Source organism: Salvelinus fontinalis, chromosome 12 (genome assembly GCF_029448725.1).
Source record: "Salvelinus fontinalis isolate EN_2023a chromosome 12, ASM2944872v1, whole genome shotgun sequence".
NCBI lineage: Eukaryota > Metazoa > Chordata > Actinopteri > Salmoniformes > Salmonidae > Salvelinus > Salvelinus fontinalis.
This window is the reverse complement of record NC_074676.1, coordinates 38,322,392-38,338,752: the sequence shown is the minus strand read 5'-3', so window position 1 is coordinate 38,338,752 and position 16,361 is coordinate 38,322,392. Positions and strand designations below refer to the sequence as shown.

At 42.4% G+C, this 16,361-nt stretch overlaps 2 protein-coding genes across 5 annotated transcripts in view; both read left to right on the top strand.

The window, feature by feature from the left end:
* The first annotated feature begins 209 nt into the window (after positions 1-209).
* Positions 210-2,658, top strand: LOC129867338 (NADH dehydrogenase [ubiquinone] 1 alpha subcomplex subunit 7-like). Its single transcript, XM_055940675.1, has 4 exons — positions 210-319; positions 541-590; positions 756-890; positions 2,447-2,658. The coding sequence occupies exons 1-4, from the start codon at positions 269-271 to the stop codon at positions 2,535-2,537; spliced, it is 327 nt and encodes a 108-aa protein (XP_055796650.1). The 5' UTR covers positions 210-268; the 3' UTR covers positions 2,538-2,658.
* A 1,825-nt stretch (positions 2,659-4,483) lies between these two features.
* Positions 4,484-16,361, top strand: part of LOC129867337 (potassium voltage-gated channel subfamily V member 2-like) — a 30,574-nt gene continuing 18,696 nt past the window's right edge. Inside the window, exons 1-5 of one of the 4 annotated variants that reach the window (XM_055940674.1) lie at positions 4,484-4,718; positions 5,447-5,501; positions 7,904-8,087; positions 13,201-13,317; positions 13,711-14,042. The gene's annotated coding sequence lies outside the window, so the exon portion shown is untranslated. The remainder of the gene's footprint in view (positions 4,719-5,446; positions 5,502-7,903; positions 8,088-13,200; positions 13,318-13,710; positions 14,043-16,361) is intronic. The other 3 variants (XM_055940672.1, XR_008761603.1, XM_055940673.1) reach the window with 3 other exon arrangements.

Here is a 16,361-nt window from a genome sequence, read left to right as displayed (position 1 = left end):
TCACTCTGCCCCTGAACAAGGAACAGTTAACCCCACTTCCTAGGCCGTCAGTGAAAAAAAAAATATATATATTATGTACTTTCTGTATTGATTTGTTGTTAATAAAAATTTATAATAATAATAATAATAATAAAAATAAAAAACTGATTTGCCTAGGTAAATAACAATAATGCACCATGGCAGCACATTCTGATTTCACCCCAGAACGGTAGGTGTCAGTAATGCCCATTGCCTGTCTTGAAAATAGAGTTTTCTGCCCTTGACAACAATGGCTACTGCTACAAAAATTATCCAGAGGCTCAGAAATATTTTGTCGGGGGTAAGCCATCTCATCACATTGTGTATTTAGTGCAAGTGTCACTTATTTCAAGTTGCCAACACATTTGAAGAGTTTGCAGCCTGTTTAACTGCCTAAGGACACAGCTAACGTTAGCTAGCCAGATGGCTTGTTACTATAGTTTGCTGACATTGTATGTTGGAAATGGAAGACTCTTTAAAAGCAAGTTATTACTTTTAATTCACCTTATCAAATTTCCACAGCATAATCTGCAAGCAAAGCTACAGTTGCGTTACGGTGAGATTGCAAAGAGGTAAGTGGCAGCTCACTCATGTCTTTAATGTTTCATGATAGCTAAGAATCAATATAGGCAGAACGTTTTCAGCAGGTTTTGCATGACACTCAAATGGGAGGGGAGGAAAGGATGGTGTTGTACACTTTGTAAATGCCACAATCTTTGTTACAATCTTTTGTGCAGGACCCTACCACCACCCAAACTTCCTGTTGGGCCCAGCCACAAGTTTGCCTTCAATTACTATAATGGCAGAGATGGGCGTAGAGAGTCTGCACCTGCAATGGTTGTGATGTCGTGTCAAAAGGCCTTGACTGCTTGGTAAGTGGGACATAATAAAGGCTATGCCAGTGGAACAAGTGTTGGGATTCCTTCTCTGGCAAACTGGGTGGAAGTTGAGTGCATATGACTACTTTACTGTACAGTTTTCAAGCAGAGTCAAAGCAGTCCCGCTTAGATTAGACTGCATTAGTCTCTTGTGAAAATTGCTTCACACACACACACTACTCACTCACACAGACACACTACTCACTCACACAGACAGACACACTACTCACTCACACAGACAGACACACTACTCACTCACACAGACAGACACACTACTCACTCACACAGACAGACACACTACTCACTCACACAGACAGACACACTACTCACTCACACAGACAGACACACTACTCACTCACACAGACAGACACACTACTCACTCACACAGACAGACACACTACTCACTCACACAGACAGACACACTACTCACTCACACAGACAGACACACTACTCACTCACACAGACAGACACACTACTCACTCACACAGACAGACACACTACTCACTCACACAGACAGACACACTACTCACTCACACAGACAGACACACTACTCACTCACACAGACAGACACACTACTCACTCACACAGACAGACACACTACTCACTCACACAGACAGACACACTACTCACTCACACAGACAGACACACTACTCACTCACACAGACAGACACACTACTCACTCACACAGACAGACACACTACTCACTCACACAGACAGACACACTACTCACTCACACAGACAGACACACTACTCACTCACACAGACAGACACACTACTCACTCACTCACTCAGACAGACACACTACTCACTCAATCACTCACACAGACACACTACTCACTCAATCACTCACACAGACACACTACTCACTCACTCACACAGACTATTCATTCACTCACACAGTCTCCTCACACACAGACTACTCACTCTCACTCACTCACACTCTCACACACACACACACACACACACACACACACTATTCACACAGACTATTCATTCACTCACAGTCTCCTCACACACAGACTACACACACACACACACACACACACACACACAACTCTCTCTCACACTACTCCCTTCATTGGCTCACACACACTCGCATACAATCATCATATACCCTGCTGCTACTCTTATCATATATCCTGATGCGTAGTCATCTTACCCATATACATATATAACCCTCCCCCTCCAGTATCCCTCCACATTGTAAATATGGTATTGGCACTGACCCTGTATATAGCTTACTTTCTTGTGTTCATATTTCTTGTGTGTTTTTGTTCTATTTAAATGTATAGTACTACGGATATTGATTACTGGATTGTTGTAAGAAAGTCCTTTCACTGTACTTGTGCACTTGACAATACAACTTAACTTGCCTACGCAGACACTTAAATCTGTAAATGGCCAATCAAGCAATATTTTTGGATCATAGTAAATATTTTGGATAGTATTATACAATATCGGTGTGCATTTGATTTAGCTAGAGAATTAACTTCCTACTGTATCTTCTGAGTGATGTACCAACATTAACTTATGCTTTCATTCCCTTACAGCCAAGCTCTGGAGGTGCCAGCAAAGCGTCCAGTCACACCTGGAAATGTTCCCAGGGAGCTAACGCTGTCTACAGACCAGCCATACCTCTGAACAACATTGTTTTATTCCTGACTTATTGTAGGTCTGACAGCAGAGCACAATGTTGCTATAACTATTGTTCAAATCTTGTAAAATATTAAATTGTTAATAAATTATGTAATGTTTGAAGAAATGTTTTGTAATGACCAATTGCTCATGTTACTAGCATATATACTTTGTGAGTCAATCACAGTTTTGGGTACCTGGTTAAAGGTAGACTCAGCGATATGGCGTAGATGCAGAAAGTAAACAGCGTAGTGGGTCAACTTCCGCAACAACTAAGTGCGTTGAAGCGCGAGGCTCAACTTCTCCGCTGTTTGGTGCCCTGGCTACCACACTGAACTGCGTTATGCGAACCCATGCACATGCGCAGATGCTGTGTGAGAGCGAAGTGTTGCATCTCGCTCATCTCTATCTCCGGTTCTGCTTGTGGCAACGTCATTTCCCTGAGTCTACCTTTAATATCCCCAAAGTAGCTCATCATTATCAGGAGTCGACTCAACCATTCATGCATGTAGTCTGCTGCATATTATAGAATCTCAGGGTAAGTATAAAACTAATTAAGACAAGACAACCATTGATAAAATATATTTGCCAAAATGATTCATCGCAGACAGAGTTGTTATGTCAAGGACAGTTTCCTAAACTCTGTTATTTCCCCATTATTAACCATGGCATCAAGGCCGCCCACTTAGTCATGGATAACACTTATGCTACACCCATCGCTGTTCATCCACCCACTTCTTTTGCTTCACCAGAGGAAAAGGTGAAGCGAGATGGATAGCTGAGCCCAAAATCTGTCTTCTCCAGCAGGTGGCGTTTTTCTGTCACCAAGCGAGGAGTTTTTGTATAGTGGTCAATGCGAGTGTTGATGAGGGTTGTTGACTTCAACTGCCTGTATTCAATGGAATATCCATCTCGAGACAATTTTGATATAAAGTGTTTTTTCTCAAAGTTGCCGGGATGTCCATGTCCTACTTATATCAGTACACTCCTAACAATATAAGCATTACAAAACATATATTCTATCAAATAAACCTTACGTAGCAAATAAGCCATGCACATTTTCGTTTACCAAATTCAACTCTCATTGACCTCCATACAAACTCTTCAGTAAGGCCATTTTACTTCCAATGGAGATTGCATGGCTGTGTGTTAAATTTTATACACCTGTCAGCAACGGGTGAGGCTGAAATAGCAGAATCCACTAATTTAAAGGGGTTTCCACATACTTTTGTATATATAATGTATATTTGGATCATCTAGTGGCTACATCCACTTTCACACAATCCAAGCATGCTGTTACCCCATAGAGAATGATAGAGGCTTCTAGTGGCCAAAAGGTCGTTTTAGCATGAGGGCTTCCACCATTTTAAAGTAGTCAAACTACCTGGGTGGGATTTCCTATGAGTTGTAACCTCAATGGTGCTGTCACAGTCACTATAATGGCACAGATTAAATTTTACCTTTATTTTATTAGAGAGTCAAACTGAGATGGTCTAATTTACTGATGAGCCCTGAATTAAATTACATGACAGAAAATACACACATACAAATATAAATACAAAATGCAAGCTGAAAGAAAAATCCAGTCATAAAAAACAAACACATTCATCACACAAATACAAGGTCCTCAATCAACTTATTAATAAAGATGAGTCCTCGAAATATCTCTATCTCTATGAGTTACCCATACTTGCTACAGTGGCACGCTATTGACATTAATGCATGCGACTTAAGCTGCATTCAACACAACTGGGAACTCTGAAAAATATGAGGTCAAATCATGACGTCACTGATATTTAGCTCGGAAATGCGGATCTCTAAAAAGAGGCCCATGTTCCAGAGTTGGAATTCCGAGTTGGATGAACATTTTTATCGCTTTTCCAAGTTGGAGTTCCCAGTTGTTTTGAACACACTGAAGACAGAAGTCGGCAATTTCCGAGTTCCCAGTTGCTTTGAGCGCGGCATCAGCACCAGGAAAGGGATTTACGTCTTGATCAGACGTGGGAGCTTCACAGACGTGATTAGTTTGGATTTCAGAACACATTGCAACACTTCCGTTTTGAACACAGCTCTCCTTATTAAAGCACAATTACGTCATTTCCACGTGCCTCTAACTGCAGACACAGAGTGTGGGAAACTTTCGTAGAATACTTCTTACTCAGTTACTAACCTTCCATAATATTTGGGGTAAGATAAACTTGCCAGTTACATATTTGCACATGTGTTTTATTGGTAGTCGTCATGTTGCATTGGTGGCGCGTGCAACGTCATTGCCATCGCCCGATTAGCAGCTGTTTTATGACGTGAGGCCCACATTTATTGCAGTTGCATTAGCTAGTTAACAGATTAACGGGTTAGCGTCGATGTAAAAACTATTTTGGTTGCATTGAAGCTAGCCAATGTTATGCTCAATTAGGCAATGTTTTGCATAGCACAGAGATTTTTCGAACAACCTTAACATGGCTTTACTATCTTCGTTCTCGATTCGGCCAAACATGCATATTCTAAAATGTGTCCAGCTGCAGGTGGTTCGTTTGAATTAAGAATTCCTTTTTCTACATGAAGTAATCCAACAATGGGTACACTAATACTTATTTGGTATCATAGCGTCCACACATTTTGTTTGTGCATGCTGCCACCTACTGTGTGGTTAGTTACGTTTTTGATAAACAAAATAGGGAGGGAGGGACACATTGCACCACCAACTAAACCCACACAAACACACACACACATTGCTTTAATACAAATTCAAAACCACTGTACCGCAGACACACTTAAAACGCCACCAGAATAATCACTCGTTTCAAAGGCGCCCTGCTGTTGTTCCTAGTCATGTGACGTGAAGTGCCCTCTCCCTCTGAATGACTTAGCTATCTTCACCGGTTTTAACAGTACCTAACTTATTTTCTACCCAGCCTGAAACTACATATGGATCGGACTTGGAGATTTGAACCACACCTGCCACCACAGGTAATTCATCCTCACTCTCATCAGGTTGAATTTCTGAGACTGCAGAATATGGTTTGAGCACCTCCTCCCAGCTGCCCACTGCACTGAAGCTAGGAAACACTGTCACCACCGATAAATATACGGTAATCGCATTTCAATAATCATTTTCTACGGCTGGCCATGCTTTCCACCTGGATACCCCTACCCCGGTCAACAGCTCTGCACCCCCCACAGCAACTTGCCCATTACTCCCCTATTTCTCCTTCACCCAAATCCAGATAGCTGATGTTCTGAAAGAGCTGCAAAATCTGGACCCCTACAAATCAGCTGGGCTAGACAATCTGGACCCTCTCTAAAATTATCAGTTTAATTGTTGCAACTCCTTTTACTAGCCTGTTCAACCTCTTTCGTATTGTCTGAGATCCCTAAAGATTGGAAAGCTGCCGCGGTCATCCCCCCCTTCAAAGGGGGTGACACTTTAGACCCAAACTGTTACAGACCTATATCCATCCTACACTGCCTTTCTAAAGTCTTCAAAAGCCAAGATAACAGATCACCGACCATTTCGAATTCCACCGTACTTTCTCCGCTATGCAATCTGGTTTCCGAGCGGGTCATGGATGCACCTCAGCCACGCTCAAGGTCCTAAACGATGTCATAACTGCCATCGCTAAAAGCCGTCTTCATCGACCTGGCCAAGGCTTTCGACTCTGTCAATCACCACATTCTTACCAGCAGACTCAACAGCCTTGGCTTCTCAAATGACTGCCTCGCCTGGTTCACCAACTACTTCTCAGATTTCAGTGTGTCAAATCGGAGGTCCTGTTGTCCGGGCCTTTGGCAGTCTCTGGGGATGCCACAGGGTTCAATTCTCGGGCCGACTCTCTTCTCTGTATACTTCAATGATGTCGCTCTTGCTGCTGGTGATTCTCTGATCCACCTCTATGCAAACGACACCATTTTGTATACTCCTGGCCCTTTGGACATTGTGTTAACAAACCTCCAGAAGAGCTTCAATGCCATACAACACTCCTTCCGTGGCCTCCAACTGCTCTTAAATGCTAGTAAAACTAAATGCATACTCTTCAACCGATCGCCACCCTCCCGCCTAGCATCACTACTCTGGGCGGTTCTGACTTAGAATAATGTGGACAACTACAAATACCTAGGTGTCTGGTTAACTGTAAACTCTCCTTCCAGACTCACATTAAGCATCTCCAATCCAAAATGAAGTCTAGAATCGGCTTCCTATTTCACAACAAAGCATCCTTCACTCATGCTGCCAAACATACCCTTGTAAAATTGACCATCCTACCGATCCTTGACTTCGGCGATGTCATTTACAAAATAGCCTCCAACACTCTACTCAGCAAATTGGATGTAGTCTACCACAGTGCCATCCGTTTTGTTACCAAGCCCCAAATACTACAAACCACTGCAACCTGTATGCTCTCGTTGGCTGGCCCTCGCTTCATATTAGTCGCCAAACCCACTGGCTCCAGGTCATCTTAAGTTTTTGCTAGGTAAAGCCCCGCCTTATCTCAGCTCACTGGTCACCATAGCAGCACCCACCCGTAGCACGTGCTCCAGCAGATATATTTCACTGGTCACCCCCAAAGCCAATTCCTCCTTTGGCCGCCTTTCCTATCCAACTCTGTTGCCAATGACTGGAACGAATTGCAAAAATCACTGAACCTTGAGTTTATCTCCCTCACTAACTTTAAGCATCAGCTGTCAGAGCAACTTACAGATCATTGCACCTGTACACAGCCCATCTGTAAATAGCCCACCCAACTACCTTATCCCCATGTTCTTTTTTTTGTTATTGCTCCTTTGCACCCCAGTATCTCTACTTGCACATTCATATTCTGCACATCTATCACTCCAGTGTTTAATTGCTAAATTGTAATTATTGTGCCACTAAGGCCTATTTATTGCTTTACCTCCCTAATCTTACTACATTTGCACACACTACATATAGATTTTTCTATTGTGTTATTGTACGTTTGTTTATTCCATGTAACTGTGTTTGTTGCACTGCTTTGCTTTATCTTGGCCAGGTCACAGTTGTAAATGAGAACTTGTTCTCAACTGGCCTACCTGGTTAAATAAAGGTGAAAAAAATGAAATAATTGTCGGTCGCGGTAATTGCCCGTTATTGACAGAGTCTAATAAATCCATGTAATATAGCCTATACCGTCACAATAAATCCATTATTTATTTTAGACAGGTTTAAAGAAGCATGATATGAAGAAAATGTAGCTTATTTTAACATTTAAAAGGGCGCTGAAGCGGATGGCTGCCATTTTACATGCCCATAATCAATTGTGCTATTTATTTATTTATTTATTTGCGTTGGTAACTTACGTACAAAATAAGTTTAAAAAATGATGTTGGTTCTACCGTCTCTTATGACCAAAAAGAACTTCTGGACATCAGAACTGGGATTAATCACCACGGACTGGAAGAAGCTTTTTCCTATAACGAGTCAAACGAGAAAGTTATACTGCTCTCCCAGGAACAGGCCCAGATTTATGTCATTTGCGTGAAGAAACGGCGGAGGAAAAGAGGACGCAGATCATCAGGCTGCCTTTAGAGAATCCGTAGGTGAGCGAGTAAACTCCCATTGCCATCAATTCTACTTGCTAACATGCAATCATTGGAAAATAGAATGGATGACCTACGATTATTCTACCAACGGAACATTAAGAACTGTATTATCTTATGTTTCACTGAGTCGTGGCTGAACAACGACACGGACAATATCATGACATACATGATTAGCTTATAACAGTGAACCTTTTTTGTGGGATACACAAGGCAATTCTAGGTCTTGTGGCATATTTTGGTTAAACTATCCCCAATTCAATGAAATTGCAACCCTCTGCATGCACAGTGCATTCTTCCATCATGTGCAGTGCGCTCTTCAATCACATGTACAGCCGATTCTCAAGATCCTGCACACTAATGAGATGCTATTGAGCCCACACTACTACACTGTCTGAGCCAAGGACTAAATGCGATCTGTTAAGTTTTGATTACAATACTGGGTGGGGTGAATATATTTTATGACATTATTTTTTTGTTAACTAGTAAATAGTAGCCTACAGCAAAGTGTGTTTAAATCATTTCTAACTTTTTTAACAATTTCTGCTAGTTAGTTTTTGCTACCATGTGGGGTTTAGCTTGCTTGAGCCTGTTAACTGAGGGGTGTTAATTCACCTATTTCCATACATGTTTCATTGACTGTTTCAATGAATCAGACACCTTATCGATAGCAACAGCTCATGGTCCTCCTGGAATCAGACAGGGTTTTTTCACTCAATGGAGGAACGTAGTCAGAGAAATGCTGATGAATGTCTTGCTCGAGCTGTGTATGCAACCGGTTCACCTCCAATGCTCACAGGCAATGTGTATTGGAAGAGATTTCTGAATGTTCTTCGCCCAGCATACACCCCTCCAACCAGACATGCTTTATCTACTCATTTGCTGGATGCAGAGTTCAAGTGAAGGTCAAGCAAATCATAGAGAAAGCAGACTGTATTGCAATCATCTCTGATGGGTGGTCGATAGTTCGTGGGCAAGGAATAATGAACTACATCATCTCCACCCCTCAACCAGTATTCTACAAGAGCACAGACACAAGGGACTGTTCGTGGGCAAGGAATAATTAACTACTTCTCTACCCCTCAACCAGTATTCCACAAGAGCACAGACACAAGGGACAACAGACACACCGGTCTCTTCATTGCAGATGAGCTGAAGGCAGTCAAGGTTAGCCTTCCAACAGGACAATGACCCTAAGCACACAGCCCAGACAACGCAGGAGTGCCTTCGGGACAAGTCTCTGAATGTCCTTGAGTGGCCCACCCAGACTTGAATCCGATCTAACGTCTCTGGAGAGACCTGAAAATGGCTGTGCAGCAATGCTCCCCATCCAACCTGACAGAGATGGAGAGGATCTGCAGAGAAGAATGGGAGAACCTCCCCAAATACAGGTGTGCCAAGCTTGTAGCGTCATACCCAAGAAGACTCAAGGCTGTAATCACTGCCTAAGGTGCTTCAACAAAGTACTGAGTAAAAGGTCTGAATACTTATGTAAATTTGATAGTTCAGTTTTTTAAATATATATTGGCAAACGTTTCTAAAAACCTGTTTTTGCTTTGTCATTATGGGGTATTGTGTGTAGATTGAGGGGGGGGGAACAATTTAATACATTTTCGAATAAGGCTGTAATGTAGCAAAATGTGGAAAAAGTTGAGGGGTCTAAATACTTTCCGAAGTATTTTTAATCCATTGTATAGGCTGCATGATGCGACTGATTTGAAAAAAGTCGCTTTAAAGGCATGAGCTCTGCATTGTTTTTTTTGTGCAGGCTGCACACACTTCATCCGTCTCTCATTCACAATTTGACAAGCACTTGATAATGCCTAGAATTTCACGGCAGCATCCCCTTAGTGTTGCCGTAATGCACCCTAAAAAAATCTGTCTCTTGCGGCCAGTGGCCGTTGTGCCCTACCTTTCACTCACATGGCTCTCCATTACGTGACAAGGTCTTTCTCACAGGCTACCAGTGAAGACAGACACATCGGGGACGCAACTGCATGCGTCCTTATCCAATTACAAGGTGCATATTGAAGATATTGGAAGAATTGTCCACATTTACTTTTCGTCAGCCAACAAGATGAGTAGGCCTAACGAACAGCAAAAGCAGTAGCCTATGTCAATCTACTATCCCCCATAGTACTAAAGTCGACCTATTCTGTGCGAGAAATAAATATTCCAAGCAGTCTGGGACAGTTGTGGGATGCGGTAGATCCCAAGTGAATACAACCACTAGCATCCCCCAAACTTCTTTTTACGCAGTGTGGCTGACGTAACAGATCAGAACATTTGTTGATAAACTATTAGGCTCGTTCTTCACATAAGCGCAGCAATGCACACATGGTAGTAGGCTATGCGTGCAAATGTTCCATTAGCGGAAACACCATTATCAAAAGTGACTGCAAATACAATTATGCATGTAATGCTTTTATTATGAAGGTGCATGTTTATGGTGAAAATGATCTTCCCCAAACTTGAAACTCACACCCTGCTTATGTATGCCAGTTAGGCTCTACACCCCTTGTAAAGCGGATTAATGTTCCTAATTTTAACAAGTTATTTGGCCACTTTAGTTGTGATTCAAAACAGATAGGCGTATGGGCTTGGCAACATCAGGTGTGAGACTATGATTCAATAAAGTTGCAAAAAAAAGGCATTATTTCTTATGCTGGGCATCATTCACAAGTGATAATCTAATAGTGTCACCCATCAGACTGTTCTTGATTTAATCTTGTCTTTCCATATACTAAATCATGTGTAAAATGTTTTGATTTTGAATGGATCATTATCATGCAGTGGGGAAAAATGCATGTAATCTATACACTTAAATAGTGAATGGAGGATGCTTTTCAGGTGGTTAATTTTCATGCCAGCCAGGTAGGCTGTACTACTGTTGCAAATATAAGCAATGCGCTTAATATTAGGAAAGTTCAGAAATAAATATAGTAGGCCTAGTCTATTGAAAGCTGATGGGATCCAATTTCTAGTAAAAATCTAATTTTATTTGTCACGTGCTGAATACAACAATACCTTACAGTGAAATGCTTACTTACAACGTTTTAAGAAAAAAAAGTGTTATGTTGAAAATAGAAAATAAGAGGCAATCACTGTTTTTTTCACGCAATTGCAGAGCCTATAGTAATGTTGCGCAACATGAGCTCCTGGACTCTCATGAAGTGTTTTGATTTAGATTTTTGAATACATTTGCATTTGTCAGTGATTAGAGGGACAATAGAGTGCTGAGTTCCAGGCAGTTAGCTAGTTTGGTAGGCCTCTAATGACTCATGACAGCAGATGTGGCGGTAATATGGTCACCGCAACAGCCCTAGGTCTAAATACTTTCCGAATGCATTGTACACACAAGTAGGTCGCATGGGGGAGAGGCATTGTGCCATGAGGTGTTGCTTATTATTTTTTGAAACCAGTTTTGCTGGTCACTTCCTCTATGTAAGATGGAAGGGAGTTCCATGCACTCATGGCTCTGTATAATACTGTACGTTTCCTTGAATTTGTTCTGGACCTGGGGACTGTGAAAAGACCCCAGGTAGCATGTCTGGTGGGGTAAGTGTGTGTCAGTGCTGTGTGAAAGTTGAATATGCAAACAATTTGGAATTTACAACACATTCATGTTTCTTATAAAAACAATAACACATGCTTTGTTAAATGCCAGGGGCAGGTCATTGGTAAAAATATAAAAGAGTAGAGGGCCTAGAGAGCTGCCCTGCGGTACACCACACTTTACATGTTTGACAGAGAAGCTTCCATTAAAGAAAACCCTCCTGAGTTCTATTATATTGCCATATCGTGGATTCAGAGCGGAGGTTGAAAAGCCATAACACAAGTTCTCAACAGGTTAGGCAGTAATATGTCAAACATTTCATAAGTGCAGCTCTGCACTTGATAGCACGTTATGAAAACAATACATGCTGTAAAATGTTTGACATGCTACTGCATACCCCAAATTGAAGTCATTCATTCAAAGTTTCTGTAGCCACTTCGTTTTTCATTTTCTGTAGAGTGAGTAGCCTCTAAGTATATAATATTCAAAATGCATTTATTCATTTGTAGGTAATAGGTAATACCCTGCCGACCTGTGAACAGTTCAAGTGCAGGAATGGGAGATGTATCCTCGGCCTCTGGGTGTGTGACAGGGACGGCGATTGTGAGGATGGCAGTGATGAATTCTGCAGCAGGGAGTGACAGTGGAGGGGTTTTTACCTTATTAAAGACCATTGGATCGGGGGGCCTCCCGGGTGGCGCAGTGGTCTAGGGCTGCGCCACCAGAGTCTCTGGGTTCGCGCCCAGGCTCTGTCGCAGCCGGCCGCGACCGGGAGGTCCGTGGGGCAACGCACAATTGGCATAGCGTCGTCCGGGTTAGGGAGGTTTTGGCCGGTAGGGATATCCTTGTCTCATCGCGCTCCAGCGACTCTCGTGGCGGGCCGGGCGCAGTGCGCGCTAACCAAGGGGGCCAGGTACACGGTGTTTCCTCCGACACATTGGTGCGGCTGGCTTCCGGGTTGGAGGCGCGCTGTGTTAAGAAGCAGTGTGGCTTGGTTGGGTTGTGCTTCGGAGGACGCATGGCTTTCGACCTTCGTCTCTCCCGAGCCCGTACGGGAGTTGTAGCGATGAGACAAGATAGTAATTACTAGCGATTGGATACCACGAAAATTGGGGAGAAAATGGGATAAAATGTAAAAAATAAAATAAAAAATAAGACCGTTGGATCATAGGGGAGACTGAATGTCACAGTACAGCATGTAACTGTACTAACTTGATAGCGTCCAGTAACAGGGTTTGAGTTTGCTGATTTTAATACGTGGCCATATCAGTTGTGACATTTCTGCTGGAGCATACTGTAGGTCTGTACACTTGTGTCATCACTGTACCATCTGGATCAGGTTCACTAGACACCAAACAGACCAAAACGGGGAGAGACTACATGAACTTGTCAAATAAGAAATGCTCTTTTTTGTTTTCCATTCCAAAATGTTTTGCTACCGTGCACTATGAATATGATCCAGATCACATGTATATAAAATGTATTGAGAGAAGGTAATAATTGCATATGACAATTTTGTAATTGTGACAAGATATTCTTATTTTGGCTGTGTTTCAGGGGAGTGGACCTGCCCAGGGTTTCTGTGTACAGATGGAGGTTGCATTTCCCAGAGTGCTCTTTGTGACTGCACCGCGGACTGTCATGACGGCTCTGACGAATTCGAGGATACCTGTGGTAAGAGCTAAGGGAAAGAGAATACCTCTGCCACCTGGGTTGGGCTCAAGTTACACATGCTCAACGTCAGTGTATGAATGAAGTGCACATTTCTTCATCAATCCAATTTTAAGAGCCTCTTTCATAATCTTAAACACTATGGGCCACATTCACTAAGCCGTTGCACAAATGAAACATTTGCTTAAATTCCAGAGGGATTTAAGCATTACAGTAATCAGAAAAAGTTTACAAAAGGAAAAATGACCCCATCGGAAAGTTAGTTAGTTTAATGTGATCATTTATTTGTATTCCCCTCTGAAAATAATAGATGCAGACTTTATAAAAATGTAGTAAGTCCCTTTTTATTTAAAGTACATGACCACTAATTGCCCTCTGGGCTTCCATCTTTCCCAGGTTTGCTCCAATGTAAGAAGGATGACTTTGCCTGTGGCAGTAGGCGATGATGGCACTGACGACTGTGGATAAGAACTGTCCTAAGTCATATCCTGTCATAAGAACTGTACAGCCGAGTACATCCTCTGTGAGCAGACAGGGAGCAGCGTTGCCAGGCAACTGTCCCGCTGGGCAGGATGTGGGTCCCGACGCATGTCCCTCTGGCCAGACCCGGGCTCCTCACACTTGCTTCAGCTCTGAGTTCAGTTGTGGGGACGGCCAATGTATGCCTCACTCCTGGAGGTGTGACCACTCGCCGGACTGTGCTGACGCGAGCGACGAGGACGACTGTGGTGAGAACTATTGACACTTTATTACATCTATATCATTAGGCAGAAAACGGAAGAATACAGACTGAAGCAGGGACCCCCTGGACTTGTCTAATTTGAACACAACCATGCTCTGCTGCTCTCATCCTTATAGACCAGCAGAGGGCAAAAGAACTTCACTCCTACTTGTTCCTTTTGCAGACACAGTGGACCTATGATTATTTCCTTTAATTATGGTTTCAGTAATTCAATAAATAGTAAGAATTCAGTGTGTGTGTGTGTATATATAGCACATATGAACACATGCTATAGTAAAACAGTGATCTCTTTACAGCTCTTCTGGACGGCTCTGACTTAGAATACGTGGACAACTACGAATACCTAGGTGTCTGGTTAGACTGTAAACTCTCCTTCCAGACCCACATTAAGCATCTCCAATCCAAAATTAAATCTAGAATTGGCTTCCTATATCGCAACAAAGCATCCTTCACTCATGCTGCCAAACATAACCTCGTAAAACTGACCATCCTACCGATCCTCGACTTCGGTGATGTCATCTATAAAATAGCCTCCAACACTCTACTCAACAAACTGGATGCAGTCTATCACAGTGCCATCCGTTTTGTCAAAGCCCCATACACTACCCACCATTGCGACCTGTACGCTCTCGTTGGTTGGCCCTAGCTTCATACTCGTCGCCAAACCCACTGGCTACAGGTTATCTACAAGTCTCTGCTAGGTAAAGCCCTGCCTTATCTCAGCTCACTGGTCACCATAGCAGCACCCACTCGTAGCACGCACTCCAGCAGGTATATCTCACTGGTCCCCAAAGCCAATTCTTCCTTTGGTCATCTTTCCTTCCAGTTCTCTGCTGCCAATGACTGGAATAAACTGCAAAAATCTCTGAAGCTGGAAACACTTATCTCCCTCACTAGCTTTAAGCACCAGCTGTCAGAGCAGCTCACATATTACTGCACCTGTACATAGCCCATCTATAATTTAGCCCAAACAACTACCGCTTCCCCTACTGTATTTATTTATTTTGCTCCTTTGCACCCCATTATTTCTATTTCTACTTTGCACATTCTTCCAAATCTACCATTCCAGTGTTTTACTTGCTATATTATATTTACCTCGCCACTATGGTCTTTTTTTGCCTTTACTTCCCTTATCTCACCTCATTTGCTCACATTGTATATAGACTTATTTTTCTACCGTATTATTGACTGTATGTTTTGTTTATTCCATGTGTAACTCTGTGTTGTTGTATGTGTCGAATTGGTATGCTTTATTCTGGCCATGTCGCAGTAGCATATGATAACTTGTTCTCAACTAGCCTACATGGTGAAATAAAAATAAAATATACCCTGACTGCTTGCACAGAACTCAAGAGAAGTGACAATTTCCCTAGTTATAAGAAATTCATGTTAGCAGGCAATATTAACTAAATATGCAGGTTTAAAAATATATACTTGTGTATTGATTTTAAAGAAAGGCATTGATGTTTATGGTTAGGTACATTGGTGCAAAGACAGTGCTTTTTTCGCAAATGCGCTTGTTAAATCATCACCCGTTTGTCGAAGTAGGCTGTAAGCACTTCAATGAGAAATTAACAGGCACCGCATCTTATGCAACGCAGGACAAGCTAGATAAACTAGTAATATCATCAACCATGTGTAGTTAACTAGTGATTATGTTAAGATTGATTGTTTTTTATAAGATAAGTTTAATGCTAGCTAGCAACTTATCTTGGCTTTTTGCTGCCCTCGCGTAACAGGTAGTCAGTCTTCCACGCAGGCTCCTCGTGGAGTGCAATGTAAGGCAGGTGGACTAGTAACCGGAAGGTTACAAAAACGAATCCCCGAGCTGACAAGTGTTGATGACACAAGTTTACTGGAGAACTGAGACGAAGTAGAGACTCTGGACAGGGTGGATATTCGTATAATAAAAAGCAGTTTTATTCAGAGGTAAAGATATCTTATACAAACATGCATGGTCTCGTTCATTCGGCTCGTAAGGAACCTGCAGACAGAGCCCAGATAACAGAAATACATAGTCATTTTATACAGCACAGAAAGTAGGTTGAGTCTGGAAGTTCTGGTCCTCTGGTTGGTTCTGATGAGTTGGGCGAGGTCTCCTTCAGGCTAGTATCACTGTCCCATTGGCTCTGAGTAGAGTTCTTTGTCTTCAAAAATGTTCAGACTGAAGAGGAGTTTTTGTGTGTGCGTTGATGTTCCTGTCTTATCTGTGTTTATGAAAGATTTACGTCAGCCCTCTGTTCTTGGGTATGTGTGTGTCTCAGTACCTCGTGAAATACCGTACCAAGCACCCTTTTCTTTGTCA